General features: G+C 37.1%; 1 protein-coding gene across 1 annotated transcript; it reads left to right on the top strand.

The window, feature by feature from the left end:
* Positions 1-3141: 3141 nt before the first annotated feature.
* Positions 3142-21503, top strand: LOC130844795 (zinc finger protein 883-like). Its single transcript, XM_057720984.1, has 5 exons — positions 3142-3346; positions 4501-4559; positions 5604-5730; positions 13081-13176; positions 18437-21503. Exons 2-5 carry the CDS (start codon positions 4521-4523, stop codon positions 20107-20109), a joined length of 1935 nt encoding a protein of 644 aa, XP_057576967.1. The 5' UTR covers positions 3142-3346; positions 4501-4520; the 3' UTR covers positions 20110-21503.
* Positions 21504-21932: the final 429 nt, after the last annotated feature.

Here is a 21932-nt window from a genome sequence, read left to right on the forward strand (position 1 = left end):
ACCAGTGCCCAGTCCTAAATAAAAAATAAGAATGAAAAATAAAAGTGGTAACAAGAAAAAAACAAAACCAAAAAACAAACAGAAACATCAGCAGCTCTCCTAGGTGCAAATAAATACTTGTTATACCATATGTGAGAGAGTGTTTTATTTACTATAATAAGATTCAAACTGAAAGCACTTAATAAATGTTTACCTATATGTACCCCCATATGTAGAAAAACGTTAAGCTGCATGAGGTATTTAAAGAAGAGAGAGTATATATAGTGGCCAGAATTATATTATTGGGAGACCGGATAATGTTATTATTTTACTATTGTAAAGATATCATTTCTCACTTAAATTCATAGGTATAATGCTAATCAGATCTTCAACATGATTATTTTAGGGATTTGGCCCTAGAAACTGATACTAATGTTTCTCTTGATGAATAGCTTGTGAAAATAGCTAGAGAAATACTGAAAATTGAGGTCAAAATATATGATTAGTACTACATGGTAGTTAAATCTATATGAAAGCTAAAATAGTTAACACATTTTGTAAATGGTGTATTGATACATAGACCAAGAGAACAACAACAACAATAAAAAGTGTATCAATAGATCCAAGTATATAGTAGAATTTTATAAGTAATGGAAGTTGGTTTTCAGAATGATAAAAAGGACTCTGGTTTCAGAACGTATTTTTAAAAAATTGAAACTTGTAACTCTCACACATACAGTAAGAAAATGCCCAATGGAAATATGTAGATGTGAATGGTCAATTCAGTTAACCCCTGTAATAACTATTTATCAACAAATGATGAAATCCAGTCTTGGAATAGGTTTGGGGTACTGGAACTCTCATGCAATGTGACCCAGACTCCCTTCTTGACCAAACATTAGTCAGGCTCCTCTAACCCCTCTTTTTGACTAAGCCTTGACCTTGGCATTGCATTTCCATCCCATCCTTGACAGTCGTACATAGTCCAGTTTTAGCAAGAATCTTACTAAGTCTATTTAGAGAGAATCTTCATTCTTGGTCTTCATCCCTCACCTTTGACATCTATACCCTTGGACTCTGTTCAGCAAGAATCCTGTTAGGTCCTGTTAGGTTTAGTAAGAATCGCCCCTACCTTTGAAGTCTCCTTCTAGTCTTTTTCTATACACGTATTCCCTCACTGTTCTCATCAGCTATAAATCCCCAGCTTTGCTGTATTTGGAATTGAGTCTGATCTCTCTCCCCTATTGCAATCTACCTGAATAAAGTCTTTCTTACTGTTTTACAAAGTGTCAGAACAGCTTTTTCTTTCACAAATCCTAGTGGGAGCATAAACTGCCATAGCCTCTTAGATGGCTTGTTAACATCTACCAACTTTTACATACCTATTTTAATTTAGCAATTCTATATTTTGGAATTTGTATTGCAAAAATAATGCAAACATGCAAAGAAGTATAAACACAAACATATAGTGCACATTTACAATAATGAAAATTGGAACAAGCTAAACATCCACAAAAAACATTTTTATTAAATAAAAGATATACCCCTCTAATACAATATCATGCAGCCAAGAAATAGCATGATGTAGTTCTAAATAATTTGACCTGCTAACATGATTAATCCTAACTGAGGATCAGAACAACTTGTAAATAAATAGGAGAAAAGAATAATTCCTTTTTGAAAAATGCATTCTTGTACTGTTGTGTATTGAAAAAAGTCAGGACTAAGCACCAGTTAACATTGGTTACATTTGGGAAGGAGTTGGAGAGTGGGAAGTTGATCCAGTTATCCCATCAAGCACTACTCTATTGATTAAATGGATACTGTGGTTTTGTATAATTTAAAACAAAATGTTGAAATACATTTATATATGATAAAGAAAACAGGAAATGCTTCATAAAGTGTTGAAGGAGTAATGCTTTTTTGGCAGCCTTGCTCAGCCTAGAATTTGAGGTGCATGAAAAAGTTGCAAAGTATATTGAGTATTTTGCTAGGCCTACATCAGAAGGAAAGCCATCTAGTTTGCATAAAACATTCATGGTTGGGTTATCAGTTTATCATAGTCATATTTAGCTTCAGTAGTTGGAGTTCAAGGATTTTTTTTTGTAGAAAATCACTGCCAAATGCAAGTTTGTGTGCCTCGTGCATAGTGAAGCCAAGCAAGCCAAAGGGGAGCTTGGAGCAGATAAAGTTTTATTGCAAAGTCTAAGAAAGACGAAATAGTGGCTTATCCTTAAAGACCCGAACTCCTGGATGATTTAGGGGTACTAGTTTTTATAGACAAAATTTCAGGCAAGAGCTACAGGGTGTATTACTATGGTTGATGGTGAGCTAACAGGGTGGTGTCCAAGAATCTTTTGTTCAACCTGAAGTTACCATCTCACAGCTGCGTTGCGACCCTGGTTTGTAGCCTTAGTTCCTTCAGAAGAACTGAAATATATGTTGTAATGTATATCCCTTGAGAAGGAAGCAGGTCCCAGCTTTATAGCTGCACTGCTGTTTTTTGACTGCCCCACCTTTCTTCTACATTCCATTCCTTCCCTGTTAGTAACTGTCTGAACCTGCTCTTTGGAACTCAGGAAAGGCCTGGGAGGGAGAAGCCTTTTGGCTGCAAAAAAGCCGGAGACAAGGAAAGCCTTTTGTACCTAGCAGGGCCCTGCAGGGTCCTGCTTGGTTTCAAAATTGCAAAAAATGAAAAAGTCTGTTCAATTATGACTAAACTGGTGAACTCACTTCTGAAAAAATATGCTATTTGTCCTTTACAAAGTAATACCACATGATGGCAACTAGGTTAACTAATGCGGATATGGAAAATTCTATTCCATCAGGAGGACATTTTCTCAGGACTTTAAGAATTTAACCATTTGGAGATTTTGATTTCAGCCATGAGTTTTCCCAATTTTGCGCTTGAACCTCTACATAGGCCGGGTATGAAGATGGCCTAAGACCCACAGTGTGGAGACACATCCGATCCAGGGTCTCTGGACACCCAGGACCCTTGGACAAGCGTTTCAGGAAACCGATTGCTCGTTTCAGTCAGCCCAGGGAGAGCGCAGAGAGAGAAGGGAAATGTAGTCTTTCGGCCCCGCGCCGTTCTCCTGGTTTCTAAGGGCCCCCTCTGCGCATGTGCACCCTAGGTCCCGCCTCATCCCTTCCGCGTTCACAGGTCCGGAGAAAATCGTGGAGCCTCCCTGTCTGGGGTGCAGGTGCAGGAGCTGCGCAGCGGGGATTGGGACGTGCGTGGCCTGGAGCTTTGCTGAGAGCGGCGTTCTTGTGGCGAGGGCGGAAGCGGGACGCCTCGGCCATTCTCCGGCCCAGGCGAGACCCCGCAGTGCCCGTGTCCGGCCTGGACCTCGGCCCTGGGAAGGTGGGTGGGGCGATCCCGGTTCGGGCCTCGAGCTCTCGTGGGCAGGTGAAGCTGAGACCCATTAGGAGCGGAGGGCTCGGTGCCCGTGGGGACGGAATGCCCGGGACCGCCTGCACCTGACAGGGGAACGCCGGGCCGGACAGTGCGAGGGAACGCGCGGTGGTCACGCTGGCCGTGAGCCGGCCAGAAGGCGCGGGCGGAGGGTGTGCGGGGCAGCCCTGCCCTGGAGCCGGAGAGACCCGGTCAGCTCCAGCAGTGCCACTGGTACTGTGGGCGGGAGAAGTAACCTCACTGGTCTGCGAAGAGGGCTATGAATAGTGTCCGCTTCATGGCCTTGTCCTGAGAATTCGACATGGTGTTATTTGGAAAAGGAGTTAGCAAAGTGTCAGGTACTAACCGCAGGAGAAGTGGTAACAGCTCTTTGTTTAGAAGACACTTTGTTCTTTTTATTGGGTGGTTTACGTAAACCAGTTATCTCATGATAGCGATATGACCATCTGCACTGAACACACATTAATCAAAAAGGAAATCTGAGCCTAAGGTTGGTGAGGTGGTCCTGAATTTGAGAGGACCGGTAACTTGTCCAAACTCACCCAGAGTGTGACAGAGCTAGGAGTCGAATAGTCGTTTATACTGTTCAGTCATCAAAAGAAATAATATCAAGAATCCCTTTTGAGAAACTGCAGCCCACTTCAGTAATTTTTTTAAATTGCCTTAAAGCACCCCATCGTTTTTACTGGGGTTTTTGTGGATTCTCTAACTCCAGTGGTAAACAGTTTTGCTGGGAAAACGGATAAAGAATACAGCCTGTGTCTCTTTTTGTATTGTTAATTTTAATGGAATATTGTCATCCTGTGGTGTACTTCAGCCCTCTGTTGTTAGGTTTCTGTTTGTATTGTTTAAATCAATTTGAATCAATAGACAAAATTGTTTTTACAAAAGGAGAAGTGGTAGGTTTGAGCCCCATGATCATTTCAAACTGGAAAATGGACAAGTGGTGCTTCCACTGGGTCCTTTCCTTGCCTTTTCAAGGTCTAAGGGGAGGCTTTAGGGATGCTGTCCCTCAGCTGGGCTGCTGAGGTGATTGGGAGGTGAATGTAGGAACTATAAGGCAGGCCGGATGTCCTGACCCTGTCCTCTTTCTGTCCTGCTAGCTGAATCTTCACCATCCTCCATGCTCTCCCAAGACCTACAGAAAATGAACATATCTGAGGTGAGCTCTTTATTCATCACCCACTTTGTGCTAGGATAGGTTTAACTCGATTTTAGATGGCTCTCAGCTTGTGTTACACATCCTTTATCAGCGTAAGTTATTTCCCTTTTATAATCAGTTTAAGATTTTACTTGAGTCATGAATGTATCCTGAATTATATTGAACACCTTTTTGTATTTGTTGGAGTAAAGGTATAGCTTGTTTTCCTTAATCTACAAATATTAGACCTGGGTTAAGTGGATGTTAACTTACTCTTGACTTCCTGTATAGAATATACTTTCTCCATTGAATTGCCCAGACACATCAGTGTGCATATGCATATATGTTTGTATACATCATTTTTAGGCTTTCTCTTCTTTTGATCTGTGTGTTTCATTTTTGTTAATATCACACACTGTCTTGATTAGTGGCTGTATAATATACCTTGAAATCAACAATAGCAGTCCTTGCTTTTTCAAAATTCTTTTCATATTCTGTTTGTCTTTCTACGTAAATATTAGAATTAGCTTGTGATTCTAAAAAAACCTTGTAAGCTTTTAATTGTGAGTTCATTGACTCTATAGATCTCTTTGTGGAGAGCTGATATCTCCACCATATTAAATCTCCTAATCTATGAATTCAATATTTACCTCTGTTTGCTAGGTTTTTTAGAGAATTTTAAGGTGAGAGACGGCACACCTTGACTTATAATTTAAAATATAACTCTGAGAATGGACTCTAATGAGGCAGTAGTGGAAACAGATGAGTTAACAGGCTCTTTCAGTATTCTTTCAAGGAATGATGATGTTAGCAGTTGTACTTTGAAGTGATCAAATTTTGGATGAATCTTGAAGGCAGAGCCAAAAGTTTGAAAATGCCTTTTCCCTTGGACATTGCATGTAAAGGGTATACTGTCAGATATTTTTGATTTTTGATAATGTGGAAAAATTTTCAGTTTTTGTCTTTTATTCTTAACCATAAACTTGATAGGAATTAGTTCCAAAGGTATTTTCCATGTCACCTAATTTTGAATTCTTCAGATTGATGAGAAATGTGCTTTCACAGACATCAGTGTCATTCAAGGACGTGACTGTGGAGTTTACCCAGGAGGAGTGGCTGCACATGAGCTCTGCTCAGAGGACCCTGTACAGAGATGTGATGCTGGAGAACTACAGCCACCTTGTCTCATCAGGTGAGCCTATTTAATCATGCAACTCTGCCCAGAGTGTATTAGATTTTTGTTTCTTCTTTTTTTTAAAAAAGCACCTATAGTGAGGTATGATTAATAGAAAATTAAATTCAGCAAATTTTTGTGTATAATTCAATGAATTTTGAAAAATGTGTACAGCTACAGCACCAAAATCACGATACAGATTATTTCTATCACGTGAAAAGTTTCCTTATGGCCTTTCTCAGTCAGTCCTCTCCACCTATTTTCTGTAAATCACTTATCCTCTTTCTATTTTAATACTTTCACGTTTTTGAAATTTCATATAAATGGAATCACACTTTATGTACTATTTATTTGTATGGCTTCTCTCACTTCGCATAATTCTTTTGAGATTCATGGATATTGTTGCGTGTATCTGTATTTATTCTTTTCATTGACGAGTAATGTTTCGTTCTATGGTGCGTAGTTTCAGTTGTTGTTAAGACATTGAGGTCTTTTTCGGTTTGGTGCTATCATAACTAAAAGTGCTATGAATATTAAGTCCAAGTCTTTGTGTGGCTGTGTTTTCATTCCCTTGTGTAATGACTGTAGTTGTGGTTTCCTGGGTCTCATGGCAAGTATTTATATCTACAGGAATACCTCATTCTATTGTGCTTTAGCTTATTACACTTTGCAGCTCTTACGTTTTTTATAAATAGGAGGTTTGTGGTAACCCGCTGCATAAACCATGTCTATTGCTGCCATTTTTCCAATAGTATTTGCTCACTTTGTGCCTCTGTGCCATGTTCTGGTAATTCTCATAACTTTTCAAACTCTTTCATTATTGTATTTGTTTTGGTGATCTGTGATCTTTGATGTTGTATTGTAATTGTGTTGGGGCACCATGCATTGCACCCATGTGGGCTGGCAAACTTACTTCATAAATATTGTGTGTGTTATGACTGCCCCACCGACTGGCCATTCACCCATCTCTCTCCCTCTCTTCAGGCCTGCATATTGAAATTAGGCCAATTAATAACCCTATGGTGGCCTCTAAGTGTTCATGTGAAAGGAAGAGTTGCATGTCTTTTACTTTAAATTAAAAGCTAGAAATGATTACTGAAGAAGGCACCTTGAAAGCCGAGATCAGCCAAAAGCTAGGCGCCTTGCACCAGTCAGCCAAGTTGTGAATGCAAAGGAAAAGTTCTTGAAGGAAAATAAAAGTGCTAAGTCCAGTGAACACATGAATGATAAGAAAGTGAAACAGCTTGAATGCTAATATGGAGAACATGTTAGTGTCTTGGATAAAAGGTTAAACCAGCCACAACATTCCCTTAAGCCAAATCTTAATCCAGGGCACAGCCCTAACTGTGAAGGCTGAGAGTGGCAAGAAAGCTGCTGAAGAGTTTGAATCTAGTGTAGGTTGATTCATGAGGGTTAAGGAAAGAAGCCGTCTCTATTAAGATGGATGTTCGAGGATCAGCAAGTACTGATGGAAAAGATGCAGCAAGTTAATCCAGAAGATCTAGTTAAGATGACTAATGAAGGTGGCTACACTACACAACAGAGTTTTAATATAGGTGAAATGCTCTTCCATTGGAAGAAGATGCCATCTAGGACGTTCATAGGTAGAGAGAAGAAGTCAGTGCCAGCTTCAAAGCTTCAAAGCCCAGACTGACTCTCTTGTTAGGGACTAATGCAGCTGATGATTTTATGTTGAAGCCAGTGCTCATTTACCATTCTGGAAATTCTAGGGTCCTTATGAACTGTGCTGAATCTCTTTTGCCTGTGCTCTGTAAATGGAACAACAAAGCCTGGATAACAGCACATCTGCTGACAACATGGTTTACTGAAGTATTTTAAGCCTATTGTTAGATCTACTGCTCAGAAGAAGGTTCCTTTCAAAACATGCTCATTGACAATGTACCTGGTCACTCAAGACTTCTGATGGAGATGTACAATAAGATGAGTTTTCATGCTTGCTAACACAACATCCATTCTGCAGCCAGTGCATCAAGGACTTGTTTTGACTTTCAAGTCTTATTGGTTAAGAAATATATTTTATAAGGTTATGAATGCCATAGATAGCAATACCTCTATAGATCTGGGCAAAGTCAATTAAGAACCTTCTGGAAAGCACTGACCATTCTAGATGCCATTAAGTACATTTGTGATTCATGGGAAAAGGTCACAGTATCAACCTGAACAGGAGTTTGGAAGAAATTGATTCCAACCCTTATGGATGACTTTGACAGTTTCAAATTTTCAGTGAAGGAAATAACTACAGATGTGGTGGAAGAAACAGAATTAGAATTAGAAGTAAAATCTGAAGTTCCGATTGAATTGCCGCAACCCCATAATAAAAAATTTCATGGATGAGGAGTTGCTTCTTGAAGGAGCAAAGAAAGTGGTTTCTTGAGATGAAATCTACCCTTGGTGAAGCCACTGTCCATAAATTTAAGGGTTTATTTCTGGCCTCTCAATTCTCCATTGTTCTCTATTTTTATTCTTAATATGTCTATTCTTACACCAGTACTACCTTAATAGCATAGTATAATATTGTGATTTATGATAGGAAAGATATATTTGGTCTTCATCCCTGTTCTAGCTTGGTGTTCTAAAATCCTCGCAATTTCCTAAGTGATAGAGAAACTGAGTTGTCTTTTCTTACTCATAACAAGCCCCTTTCAACTATGCCTGAGTTCATGTTAATGAGGTGACTTTTGGAAACCTCCTGGGGTTGTAGGATTGTTGCCAGGAATGCCAATCAAGTGATTAGAGGGCTGGGACTTTCAGGCCCACCCCCTGACCTCCAGGGAGGGAGAGGGTGGGGCCGGAGGCTGGCTTAATTACTAATAACAATTATTCCTACATAATGAAGCCTCCCTAAAAACTTCTGAACTCTGGGGTTCACAGAACTTTGTTGTTGCTGAACACTTGGAGGTGGTGGGAAGGTGAGGCTCCTTAAGAGGGCATGGAAGCTTTGCCCTATGTAGCTTTTTCATCTGGCTGTTTCTGAGTTTGGTTCAATCTTATGCTTTGTAATAAACCTGACAATCTATTAATAGTTAAGTAGACTGTCTTCCTGAGTTCTATGAGCCATCCTAGCAAATTAAACCTGAGGACGAGGATGTGGGAACCTCCCATTTATAGCTAGTTGGTCAGTAGCACAGGTAGCAGCCTGGACTTGTAATTGGCATCTGAAGTGTGAGGAGAGGCAAACTTGTGGGACTCAACCCCTAGCCTGTGGGAATTGTTGCAGACTCCAGGTAGATAGTGTCAGACTGAATTGAGTGTAGGACACCCTGCTGGTATTGCAGATTTGCTTGGTAGTGGGAAAAACCTCTTAAACATTCAGTGACTAGCAGTGCAGTAGTATTAAGAATACAAAAGTATTCTGTGAGTAGAGGCAGTTATATAAATGAGAAACAGGAGTGTTTTCCATAAACAGTTATTGAAATTGAGAAGTATGAACCCTCCAAATTTTATCTTTGTCAATTTCTATAAAAGAATGGAGCTGAGATTTTGTTAGGGGTTCCATTGAATCTGTAGCTCAATTTCTGGAGTATTGCCATCTTGACAACATTAACTCATCTGTCTTTCCACTTATTTAGGACTTTTAAAAGTGATCTTCTATAGATTTAAATGGTCAAATTTTATACTTTTGTTAAAGTTATCCTAAGTATTTTATTATTTTTGATGCTATTGTAAAGGAATTTTTTTCTTTATTTCATTTTTGGCTTGTTCATTGCTAGTGCATGGAAATACAACTGGGTTTTGCATATTTACCTTGTATTCTGCAACCCTGTTGAACCTGGTTAGTAGCTTTCAGAAGTTTATTTATTTTTTGGATTCCTTAGGATTTTCTGTATTGATGTGGTTTACCTTGCCCTTTCTTTCTTTGCTATTTTATGATAAATTTTAAGCTCTTGAATTGAGACTGGTTTTCTTTTTTATTGTAGGCATAAGGCTGTATTTTTCTTTCAAAACTGCTTTAGCTGCCTCACACAGATTTGGATGTTGTGTTTTTATTTTCAATTTGTTCAAGATATTTAAGTGCCCTCTGATTTCCTGTGTAATACATTGGTTTTGTAGAATTTGTTCACTTTCCAATATTTATGTGTTTCATAATTTCTTTCTATTATAATTTTTATATACTTTTTTGTGTGTTACTTTGGACAATATTTCATGCATGGTTCAGTCTTATTAAATGTATTGAAACTTGTGTTAGGGCCTAATATATGATCCTGGGAAATGTTCCATATGTGACTGAAAATAATATTTTTTCTAGATTAGTTCCATTGGGCTGATCGTATTGCTCAGGGCATCTGTAGCCTTTTAATATCTTATCTATTTGTTCTATTAAATATTGAGAAAGGAATATGAGTATCCAGGTAAAATTCATTTGTCTATTATCTTCTTTCCTTTTTAATAGGATTTACTTTATGCATTTCAAAGCTCTGTTTTCAAGTGGTAAACCATTTAGGATTATTACATCCTCTTGGTGATTTTTCTCTTTTAGCATTTTGCAGTGTTTAGTTTTATTCCTGGTAATAATTTTTTTCTGAATTTTGTTTGGTATTGTATCATCAGTCAGACTTTCATTTGCTTAGTGTGTACTTAGTATGATATATAATTTTTTTCTATCTTTTTATTTCTAACCTCTTTGTCTTTATATTCACAGTCAGTTTCTAAGAGACAGCATATTTAAATCTTGCTATTTATTCACTCTGACAATTTTTGTGTTTTAGTGAAATAGTCATATCACTTATATTTAATGTTATCTTTGTGGTTGAATTTGAAACATCTTGGTATTTACCTTCTAATTTTTTTCTTTTTTTTTTTTTTTTTTCCTTTTCCCTGCCTTCTCTGGGCTTTGTTTTTCTTTTTTTCTTTTTTTTAAATTTTTGGTGGCATGCACACCCACACCTCCTGCAGTGGAATTGCATTCTTAACTACTGGACCATCAGGGGATTTCCTGTGCTTATTTTTAATGAATTTCTTTTACCCACTTTTGGCTTACATGAAATATACTTTTTATTTTCTAGTGGTTGCTAAATATACATCTCTAAAGTGTCAGTGTGCCTTCAAATAATACTAGTTACTTCAAATATGTTTTAAGACTAATACAACAGAATACTTCCATTTTGTGTCTTTCATCCTTGGTGTTATTGTTGTCATTTATTTTACTTATGCATATCTTGTAATCCCCACAATTCATTGTTATCTTCTTATAAAGTGTTGTTTTCACTTTAATATACTTTTAAAATGAGAACAATATTTTATTTACATTTTACCCATTTACAGTTCTCTTTATCTCTTTATGTAGATTCACATTTACACTTGGTATCATTTTTTTTTTAATCTAAACTTTTCATTTAGATCAGGTCAGCTGTCAGTGAGTTTTATTTATTTGTCTTAAAAGTTCATTGTATTTTTCAAAAAATACTGGTGCTCTGAGTTCTGTTTGAGTTCACTCAAGATTCCACATAACTGGTGTAGGGAGAAAAGAGGAGCCTCACTTGATTTTTGGGCTGTTGAAACTTAATACTTAATTTTGGGCCCTTTATTTCGCTGAGAAAGTTGGTAAGGTGAATGCTATACTGAATTTGTAAGATAAACATGAACAGTTTGAAAATCTTATGTTTGGGCCTATTGACTTTTTTTTTAAAGATACCATTTAGAATGAATCAAAGGGGGACAGAAATGTCTGTTATTTCAGTATTAAAGACTTTTGAATCATCTTGGTGTTGGTTAGAAGTGCAAACTCTCATATATCACCCCAGAGCAACAACTTAATAGAGTTCTCAGTTGGCTGGGTGCCCACTGAAATTTATGAGGAATTCCTGGAGGCACTGAATATGGCACGTCTATTAAGACCATATACTCCTTTGACCTAGGAGGCCAGTGACGTTTCAGAGTACCTTTGAGGTTAAAAACTGTGATAATGACACTAAAGTATTTAACCTTTTTCACCGTTCACAAGTAAACAGTGGAATTTTCAAGTAACTATGTGACTAGACATGACGAATAGAGGAATGAGCACATGAGAACCTAGATGTCTTATTAAAGAGATCTGTGTCAGTATTTATTTCTAAAGTAAATATTGGTAATCCATGTCACAAAATCTTTTGAAGTCTTTTAGTGATTTTTCCCCCAGGTAGTATAAGTATATTTTCCTGCCTTTGCTTCCAGTTTGCAACTTTTAAAAATAACTTTGTTTTCTCACCATGTTCCCTTTTTCTCTACCTTCTTTAACATGTGGAGTGTATTAATAATAGCATTTTTAATGTCCTTGGAGGCTACTTTAATCTCAGGTTACATTTCTTCTCTGTCATATTGATTGACTTGTCACCTTGTCATGACTCATGTTTTTCTTCTTTTCATACTTGGTCTTTTTTGATAGTGTGCTGCATATTGTGAATTTTACATTGTTGTTTGCTAGATTTTCTTGTATTCGTTTAAATATTTTGGGGCATTTTTTGGGGGAGTAGTAAATGACTTGGGAGTAATTTCAATCCTTTAAGTGCTGGCTTATAATTTAATTAAATTAATTAAATTATTTCAGTGTTTGCTTGTTATTTCGGGTCTAGAGCATTCTTTAGTTTAGGACTAATTTGGTCATAGTAGTAGGACAATAATACTCTTTTGTGAACAGAGTGTCTAATACCTCATGTATTTAGAATATCTTTCCACTCTTTCCAAACATCCTGTCTGTGTGTATGCTTTGGGAATTTTTCCAGCTATTGCGTGTGCACTCTTTTCCTCCACTGTTGGAAGTTTTCTTATATGAATGTACAAATTTTACTCAAGGTGACCTTTCTGTTAGAGCTTCTTGCCTCTCTCTTACTGTACCTCTTTCTTCTGACATTTTTTACTCCAGAAATTTCTAATTGTTTTGGCTTTCCTGAACTCCCAACATTGCCTTCTGTAGTTACTGAGATCAGCAGGCTGTGATTTGGTGTCTTCTTTCTGTACCATAACCTGGTAATTCTGTTTCTTTCCCTTCTCTCAGAGATCCTTGTCTTCCAGTGCCATTGTCTAGAGTGTAATGCCTAAAGGTCATGATTTCATTGATTTTGTATGGTTTCCAGTTGTTTACTTATTACATTATTCCTCTTACACCATCATGGCCATGACTGGAAGTTCTTATGCAGAGCCTTATTTAAACCTCTGTACGTGTAGACTCAGTGTTATGTATCCTTATGATTCAGGGGTTTAAGGAGATAAGTTTCTTTTTAGATTCAGAAAAAATATTGTAGTATCCTTTCCAAAGGAAAGGTCAAATGAACACCATCACTATGCTACTCCCTATAACTGTTCCTTCCTTCACACTCATATGCATTAAAGCCATGCAGCTGATCCAAATCCTAAATTATTTCCCATTTACAGGGTATTGTTTTACAAAACCAGACGTAATCATCAAGTTGGAGCAAGGAAAAGATCCATTGTTGTTAGAGGAAGAGTTTCTAAGCAAGAGCCATGCAGGTGAGTTAAGTACTGTAGACAGGTCTCCAGGGAAGTTAGATCCAAAGTGGTCAGTTAGAGATGGACAGCATGAAATAGTTTAAACACTTTCCTTTTTTGAGGACTTATATCTTGAAGATTAGAAAGAGTAGACCTAATATGATGTAGTAAGGGAGTATGTAAGTAAAGCAATGAAATATAAGCACATTGATGTTCTCATTTTGCAGATAATAAGATGAAGATAGAAATCTACATACATAGATGGTAACTTTAAATATAAATGATGTAAACATTTCCATTCAAACATAAAATTTACTGATCTTTCATATGGGTAATTTTCTTCAGTTTTTTGCCCTGCTACCTTAGGTGGAAGTCAAGAGTCAGTAAATCATGTGTTTGCTCCTGGTTTCTTTATTGTTTCTCTAGCCTAGTACCATTTCATATTGATTACAACATCTTTATGACATGTTTTAAAATGAGCTGATCAGATTGCAAAAAAATACTCATGAGATTTTGTTTGGCATTATACTAAACCTTGAATTTAACTTTGAAAAATTGAATTTAACCTTGACTAAGATCAGTGAGTCCTGAATTATTTTTAAATGTTTACTTAATTTACAATTTTTTATTTCTAATTTTCCAAATTAATTTTAAGTATGTCTCTAATGTAGTCTAATAACATTTTCCTTTAATAGTTGACCTTAGCCCATTCATATTGATTGGCCATTACTTCTGTAATGCTGTCTGCATGTATAATGTTACAGAAACTCTTTTCAGTAATAGCCCTGCTTTCTTCGTTTTTTCAAATAAGTGTATTTTTCTCCTAATCATTTAGTTAAGTTGTACTTTGGCTTAAGTAGTGACCTTAAAAATTGTAATTGTAGGACTTCCTTGGTGGTTCAGTGGTTAAGACTCTGTGCTTCCACTGCAGGGGGCACGGGTTCAATCCCTCATTGGGAATGAAGATCTCACATGCCATGTGGTATGGCCACAAAAAAAATTATAATCTCATCTAATTGCTTAATCACCTCTTTATTTAGGTAGTATCTAGTAATCACCTGACATGTAACCAGTTACAAAATTAAAATGTTTACTTTCTCTTCTGTCTCATATTTTAACACCCAACTTTAGTTTCTGTTAGCTTTTGAATATCAAATATAACTATTGCTTGATTTGTCAGCTTTAAATTATGTATTTTGGGTCCTAGTTTTTCAATATGAGAAAAACGTCGGGATTACATCCCATTGCTTTTGTTACATCTTCCTCCTCCACATATGGGATATATTTTTTCTAAATGTCCAAATTCCCAAGGCCTCTAAAAGAGAGTTGTAAAACAGTACAAAAATGAGAGCAAATAATTACTCTAAATTTTATGGGTGATGTGACCTGTTCAGAAACTTGTTGCAGAAAGATGCAGAAACTTGTTCTTAAGAAAGACTTGAAGTTTCCCTGATCCAGTTACATTCTGCTTCTTGATGTGGATGATAGTCCCATGTGTAGTCACTCTGTCGACAGAATAGTTGTATGTATAGTTATGCTAAATTTCATATTTTTATAAATGTCAGGAGATAAACAGTGGAAGATAGTATTTGTTGCAAACATACTTCAGAAAGGAATTGCTTCTATAATATATAAAGAATTTGAATCTCAAGACAGGTATCTTCTTAGTATGGCCTTCCATGACTATCCTATTTAAAATGCCACCCTTGTCTCAAACAGTCTGTTTCATCCTTTCTTCTGTTTTCTTTTTCTCCCAACCACTCATCACCTAAGATAGAATTGTCAGGTATTTTGTTTTTTTCTGTCTCTTTCCACTGGACTATAAGCTTTCTGACAACAGATATTTAAAGTATTTTATTCATTGATTCAACACCTGAGACAAAAACTTGGGACTCAAATGTATGTTAAGTGTTAAACTACTGAAACTGTGAGTAAAACGGCAAGCAACCCATTAAAAAAAGTCAGAGGCCATAAACAGGCATTTCTTAAAGAAGGGAATAAATGGCATTTATGAAAAAAAATGCTTAATCTTGGTAATGTGGGAAGTACAAATTCAGATTGGATCACACTGTAGTATGATTTTATACCCACTCAGTTCTCAAACATGAAGAAGTCTTATGATTCCAAGAGAATGAGGATATCATGCAGGGAAGCACCTACAAGGCAGGCAGCAATATTAATTGGTATAACTATTTGGGAAAACATATTAGCATTTTCTTTAAAGTTTAACATGCCTGGGACTTCCCTGGTTGTCTAGTGGCTAAGACTCCATGCTCCCAACTCAGGGGGCCTAGGTTCAATCCCTGGTCAGGGAACTAGATCCCACATGCTGCAACTAAGAGTTCACATGCTACAACTAAAGACCCCACATGCTGCAACAAAGATCTGGCACATGGCAACGAAGATTCCACATGCTGCAACCAAGGCGTGGTGCAGCCAAATAAATAAATAAATATTAAAAAAAAAAAAAAGTTTAACATGCCTGTTCCCCATGACTCCAGCAATTTCACTCCCAGGTTTATCTTCTAGAGTTTCCTACACCTTTTCACTGGGAGACAAAAGTAAGAGTCTCTTCGTACAACATTTATAAAAAGCCCAAATCTGCAAAGAACCTCGATACTTATTCACAAGTGAACTTAAAACTAAATCATGAGGACTTCCCTGGTAGCACAGTGGTTAAGAATCTGCCTGCCAATGCAGGGGACACAGGTTCAATCCCTGGGCCGGGAAGGTACCACATGCTGTGGGGCAACTAAGCCCATGCACCACAACTACTGAGCCTGTGCTCCAGAGCCCATGAGCCACAGCTACTGAGCTCACGTGCCACAACTACTGAAGCCTGTGTGCCTAGAGCCCAATGAGAAGCCAGCACAACGAAGGGTGGCTCCCATTTGCTACAACTTAAAGAAAGCCTGTGTGCAGAAAAAGACCCAACACAGCATATAAATAAATGAATAATTAAAAAAAAAAAAACTAAATCATAATGTAGTAATAAAATGGCACACTATACACTGCAAGGCAATCATGGTCTATGAATCTAAAATGAAAATTATGCATATGAAATCAAGCAGAAAATGTTTATAGGTAGAAAAATGCCACGTAAATAATGGTCAGAAACGTAAAAAACTGAATAGTGTCTTCTTATTTGGAATAAGAATGTTAAAACATACACAGATTAAGATATACTTAAAACTAATGTGTGTGTGTGTGTGTAAATTATTTGGAGTATTGTAATGCATCAAAAAAGAATACTCCCTATTATATTCCTGCCTCCTCTAGGATGTAGTATATAACTAATATTGTATAGTTACATTGGGTTGACAGTAGAGCCAGGTAGGTGAGAGGTATTTCATGTTTATTGATGCACCAGTCAAATTTCTTTGACTTTTGAGTCATTGTGTATATTGGCATTGAACCTGAGCCAGTGTAATCAAGAGTGGTCTGGGTAACTCTGAAGCAAACTGCATTTTTAAAAACTACTAATTTATTTTTTTGTCATGGGAGGGTGGTCCAAAAATAATCACAGGATGAGAGTTCAGTTCCAGATTTAGGAGCACAAAGCTGCATGAAACATTTTATAGGATCTAAAATGGTATCAATTGAAAGACAAACCATTATTTTAAGGATAGCTAAAAAACTGTGGACATGGCATCAGTTTTAAGATGCATCCTGATTAAGTGTTGGTAATTTGCTTAAAAAATGTGTGCCTCAGTGTGCATGTGTGCTTTTCATGTATTCAACGTTAAGATGAATGGTATAGGCAGTAGGTATTGTGAAAGTGTAAGTTAGTGTTGGGAAGCTCTAAGACGGTGTTTTCTTGGTCAAGTTTAGAGAATAGCATTGCCTCAAAAAATATCTAGGTTAATCATTAGCCTTTAAGTTGGGTTGTAGGGTTACTTAGAGGAAGGATGTGGGTAGGGGATAATTGTTGAAAATGAAAAATGTTACTGTTGTTAAGGAACCACTGGTGGGAGACAAATAGCCTGGCCAGGCTAGACTGGAAAATATCATGGCGTTGTGGAGTGGTGGCTAGAATATCTAATGGTCCTGAAGTTGGTAGAAAAGGTTATTTTCCAGAATGATGCCACTTAATTCTTTTTATCTGTGGCATTTAGAGCAGTGTATTTAGTGCCATCTTATGTTTTAGCATAGGGCTGGAATTTTATATAGAAAGTGAAAATAGCCTATGTAAGAGCATTCAAATATGTAAACGAAACTTTTAAGAGAAATGAATAAAATGTATTTCTGAATAGGCTTTTGGAAGCAGGTTGAAACGTGATATTAAAGGATCTCAGTTAATAGAAACTTATGTTCAGAGGTAGATGTAATGCTTACATAGAAATAGTCCTAGTTAAGACTAGTTTCTGGGGGAATTCCCTGGTGGTCCAGTGGTTAAGACCATGCACTTCCACTGCAGGGGGAACAAGTTCACTCTCTGGTTGGGGAACTAAGGTCTTGCATGCAGTGGCAAGAAACAAAAACAAAACAAAAAAACTAGTTTCAGGAGTGTGAGTGATCATAATGAAAGGGGAAACTTACAATTTGATATTAAAGAGAGGTTTGTTGTTGACCAACCCTGATATAATAAGCTAAGGCATCAGAGCTAGCATATAGAAGTGAATTTATTCCAGGTCAATATATGGTTTTACCTCTTATCACTTTTACACTTCTTGTACATTTGTATTTCTGTGAATAACTCCAGGAGGATGTGAGCTTGAGCTATAGAATTGTTTCTTTAATCAGGAGAAAGTCAGTGCAATTATGAATTTATTTTAGTGTTGGTATGTAGAATAGAAAAGTGGGAACTCCAGCTGGAAGCCTGTAGACTAATCTAAGTTCCTGCCACTGTAATCTTTGGTTGGAGGTATGAGGACCTAGACATTGATATTCTTCCTGCATCCAGGTCCTTCTCTGATATAATGTTTGAAAACCCTTATGGACTGATTTTTCTTGTAACTCTACTTACTGCTCATAATCAATCATCCCAGTCTCTCATTTTCCAGTTGCCCAAGTGAATCACTTTTGAGAGTCCTCTATTATCTATTATTTATTTCCTTGTTTTTAATATGCCAGCTATATAGTGATAATCATCATAATTTTGGTGTCTTTTTTTCTCAAGGAGTATAGGAAACATACATTTGGAATTTGTTTATTTTGGAAAGATGTCGTGGCTAGAAACCAAATAGTCAAATACAATATAGGGCATATATATAAAGGCTGCATCCTGTGAGAAATGTGTTTTAAGGCTCATGAGGCATTTTTATTTTCTTTATTTTATAAGACTACAAACTTGATATCCTCTTAGAGAAAAGCCTGGCAAATCAAGGAAAACATTTGCAGCAAGACCTTTTTATTCAACTTCAGAATACAGACACAGGTGAGAAAACTTTCAGCCAGAAGTCACACTGCAGAGAACATGAGAGCACTCACTCAGAAATAAAGTCCTTTGAAATTGGAAGTAACTTAAACCCTAATGCAGCCCTTACCATATCCCAGAACCTTGACACAAAGAGGAGCTTCTGTCATGATACCATGTTTTGGCAAACCTTATACTCTCAGACTACCTTTACTGTACATCAGAGAGCTCAGATATTAAGTGTGAAACCCTATGGATGTGAAGAATGTGGAAAGTCCTTCTCTAGGAAGTCATACCTCATTGGACATCAGAGAACTCATAGTGGGGAGAAACCTTATGTATGTAATGAATGTGAGAAAACTTTTACCCATATGTCATACCTCAGAGAACATCAGAGAAGTTGCATAGGAGAGAAATCCTATGAATGTATTGAATGTGGGAAAGTTTATAGCCATAAATCAACCCTAAAAAGACATCAGAGAACTCACACAGGGGAGAAACCCTATGAGTGTAGTAAATGTGGAAAAGCCTTTTATAGAAATTCTCACCTCACTGAACATCAGAAAAGTCACACAGGGGATAAACGCTATGAATGTACTGAATGTGCGAAAGCTTTTACCCACATGTCATACCTCAGAAAACATCAGAGACGTCACACAGGGGCAAAACGCTATGAATGTAGTGAGTGTGGAAAATCTGTCTGTAGGAAGTCGTACCTCATTGTGCATCAGAGAATTCACACAGGGGAGAAAGCCTATGAGTGTAATAAATGTGGGAAAACTTTTAGACATAAGTCATCCCTAAAAATACATCAGCGTACTCACACAGGGGAGAAACCCTATGAGTGTAATAAATGTGGAAAATCCTTCAATAGAAAAAGTTACCTCACTGATCATCAGAGAAGTCACACAGGGGAGAAACCCTATGAGTGTAGTAAATGTGGAAAATCCTTCCACAGAAAGAGTTACCTCACTGAGCATCACAGAATTCACACTGGGGAGAAACCCTATGGGTGTAACAAATGTGGGAAATCCTTTTATAGAAAGTCTTACCTCATTTTGCATCAGAGAAGTCACACAGGGGAGAAACCCTATGAGTGTAACAAATGTGGAAAATCCTTCTATACAAAGTCTTACCTTACTGAGCATCAGAGAAGTCACACAGGGGAGAAACCCTATGAGTGTAACAAATGTGGAAAGTCCTTCTATAGAAAGACTAACCTCACTGAGCATCAGAGAAGTCACACAGGGGAGAAACCCTATGAGTGTAACAAATGTGGAAAGTCCTTCTATAGAAAGTCTAACCTTATTGAGCATCAGAGAAATCATTCAGGGGAGAAACCCTATGGATGTATTCAATGTGGGAAAGCTTTTAACTGGAAGTCACTACTAAATAGACATCAGAGAACTCACACTGGGGAGAAACCCTATCAATGCAATGAATGTTGGAAAGTTTTCACCTACAAAGTCAACCTCAGGTTACATCAGAGGGTCCACACACAAGAGAAACCCTATGAATGTAATATCTGTGGAATATCTCTCTCTAGGAAGTTTCACTTTACTCGGCATCAGAGAATTCACACAGGACAGAAACCTTAGGAGTGTAGTAAGGGTGGAAAATCCTTCTGGAGAAATTCTCATCTAACTCTGCATCATAGAATTCACTCAGGAGAAACCCCATGAATGGGTAGAATGTGAGAAATCTTCTAACCAGATGCCAGTCCTAAACACTTCAGAGAACTTGCACTGGCGAGAAGTCCTACTATTAATGAATGTGGGAATGTTTACATCTACAAAGAACCTCAGAGTATGTCCACACATGGGAGAAGCCCTATCAATGTACTAAACTTTAGAAACTTACAGCAGCAACCCAGGCCTAAGAACACATCAGAGAAGTAATAACACAGGGGAGAAATTCCGTTAACATGATGAATATGGAAAAGCTTTTAGCCAAAAATCAAGTCTTAGGAAACATCAGATTGAGAAACTCTGAATGTAATGGATATGGGGAAGCTTTGACTGGAAGCAAAGCATCAGAGAACTCAGGGGAAGACCAATGAATATAATCAACGTGGAGATTTTCTCTACGAGAAATCAACCATCAGTCAACAAAACTCACAGAGAAATTCTTCATGTTTATTGTGTATGGATAGTGTTTCAGCAAGATTTCAGCCCTCATTGGACTCACACAAGAGATAAATCCTTGAAATTAATCACTTGTGGACAGTCTTTCAGCCAGACTACTCAGTGGGTGTTAGAAATTTACACAGGAAAAAAAATCCTGTGAAGGTAATGGATGAGGAAAACTGTTCTGCCCCAAGGCAACCTTCAATTTAATTGTACTGGAATCCAACACGAGGGTAGTGGGAATTATGCACTTTTTATGCAAAAGCTATCATTATGTAAACATGTTAGAGGATATATTTGGATAGTTAAAATACTGTATGTTCCTATTTTTTCTTCTGGTCAGTGTATATAAGGAAGACCATTGTTACTGAATTGCCTCTTCAAGAAAAAAGCCAAACAGTGTTTTCTGCAAGACTTTTATTGTCTCAGGGTTAGCAGTGCATTTAGTGTGAACATTATATTTGTTATGCAAAAGTCATACACACAGTTGTTTGGAGAACAAATCTCATTCAATTGAGGAGTTGCTGTGAACAGTGGTACTCACTATTTACACTGTAAACAGAAAAAAGAAGTTGTATTTTCATTCTCCTTCAGTTCAAAATATTTTAAAATTAGCTGGGACTTTTTTGACCCACATGTTATTTAGAAGTGTGTTGTTCAGTCTGCAAATATTTTGATATGTATAGCTATGTTTTATTAATGATTAGCTTCATTGTCTTGTTGTATGAGAAACTGCTTTGTATTATTTCTTCTCTTAAATTTGTTGAATTGTACTTTCTGACCCACACCATTTCCTATCTCAAAGTTCCATCTGAGTTTAAGATTGTGTACTCTGTTGTTGTAGAATAAAGTATTCTATAAATGTTGATTTAGATTCCATTGATTGATGGTGCTGTTCAGTTCAGCTGTGTCCTTGTTTTGACTGATGAATTCATCAGGTAAAAATGGAAGTTTGTTGAAATCTCAAACCGTAATTGTTATCAGTTCTTGCCTCTCCTACTTTGATGATCTGTTTTTAGGCACATACTCTTAAGGATTGTTATATCTCCTTCTTGACTCTGCCCCCTTATCATTATGTAATGCTTCTCTTTATTCCTGATAATTTTCCTTTTCTTAATGCCTGCTTTGTCTGAAAGCAATAAAGCTACTCTAGTTTTCTTTTGGTTTGTGTTAGTATGACATTTTTACTTCATCCCTTTTAATATATCTGTTTTTAGATTCAAAGGGGTTTTGTACATGTAGTATATTTGGGTCTTTTTTTAATCCACTCTGAGCTTGTTTTTTCATTGGTATAT

This window comes from Hippopotamus amphibius, chromosome 2 (assembly GCF_030028045.1).
Source record: "Hippopotamus amphibius kiboko isolate mHipAmp2 chromosome 2, mHipAmp2.hap2, whole genome shotgun sequence".
Lineage (NCBI taxonomy): Eukaryota > Metazoa > Chordata > Mammalia > Artiodactyla > Hippopotamidae > Hippopotamus > Hippopotamus amphibius.

Excerpts from the sequence above, each read along its gene's own strand:
- LOC130844795 (XM_057720984.1), top strand. The coding sequence starts at position 4,521 with ATGCTCTCCCAAGACCTACAGAAAATGAACATATCTGAG. Across the intron at positions 4,560-5,603 it reads AGAAAATGAACATATCTGAG|ACATCAGTGTCATTCAAGGA; the intron begins GTGAGCTCTTTA and ends GTGCTTTCACAG. Across the intron at positions 13,177-18,436 it reads TCTAAGCAAGAGCCATGCAG|ACTACAAACTTGATATCCTC; the intron begins GTGAGTTAAGTA and ends TTATTTTATAAG.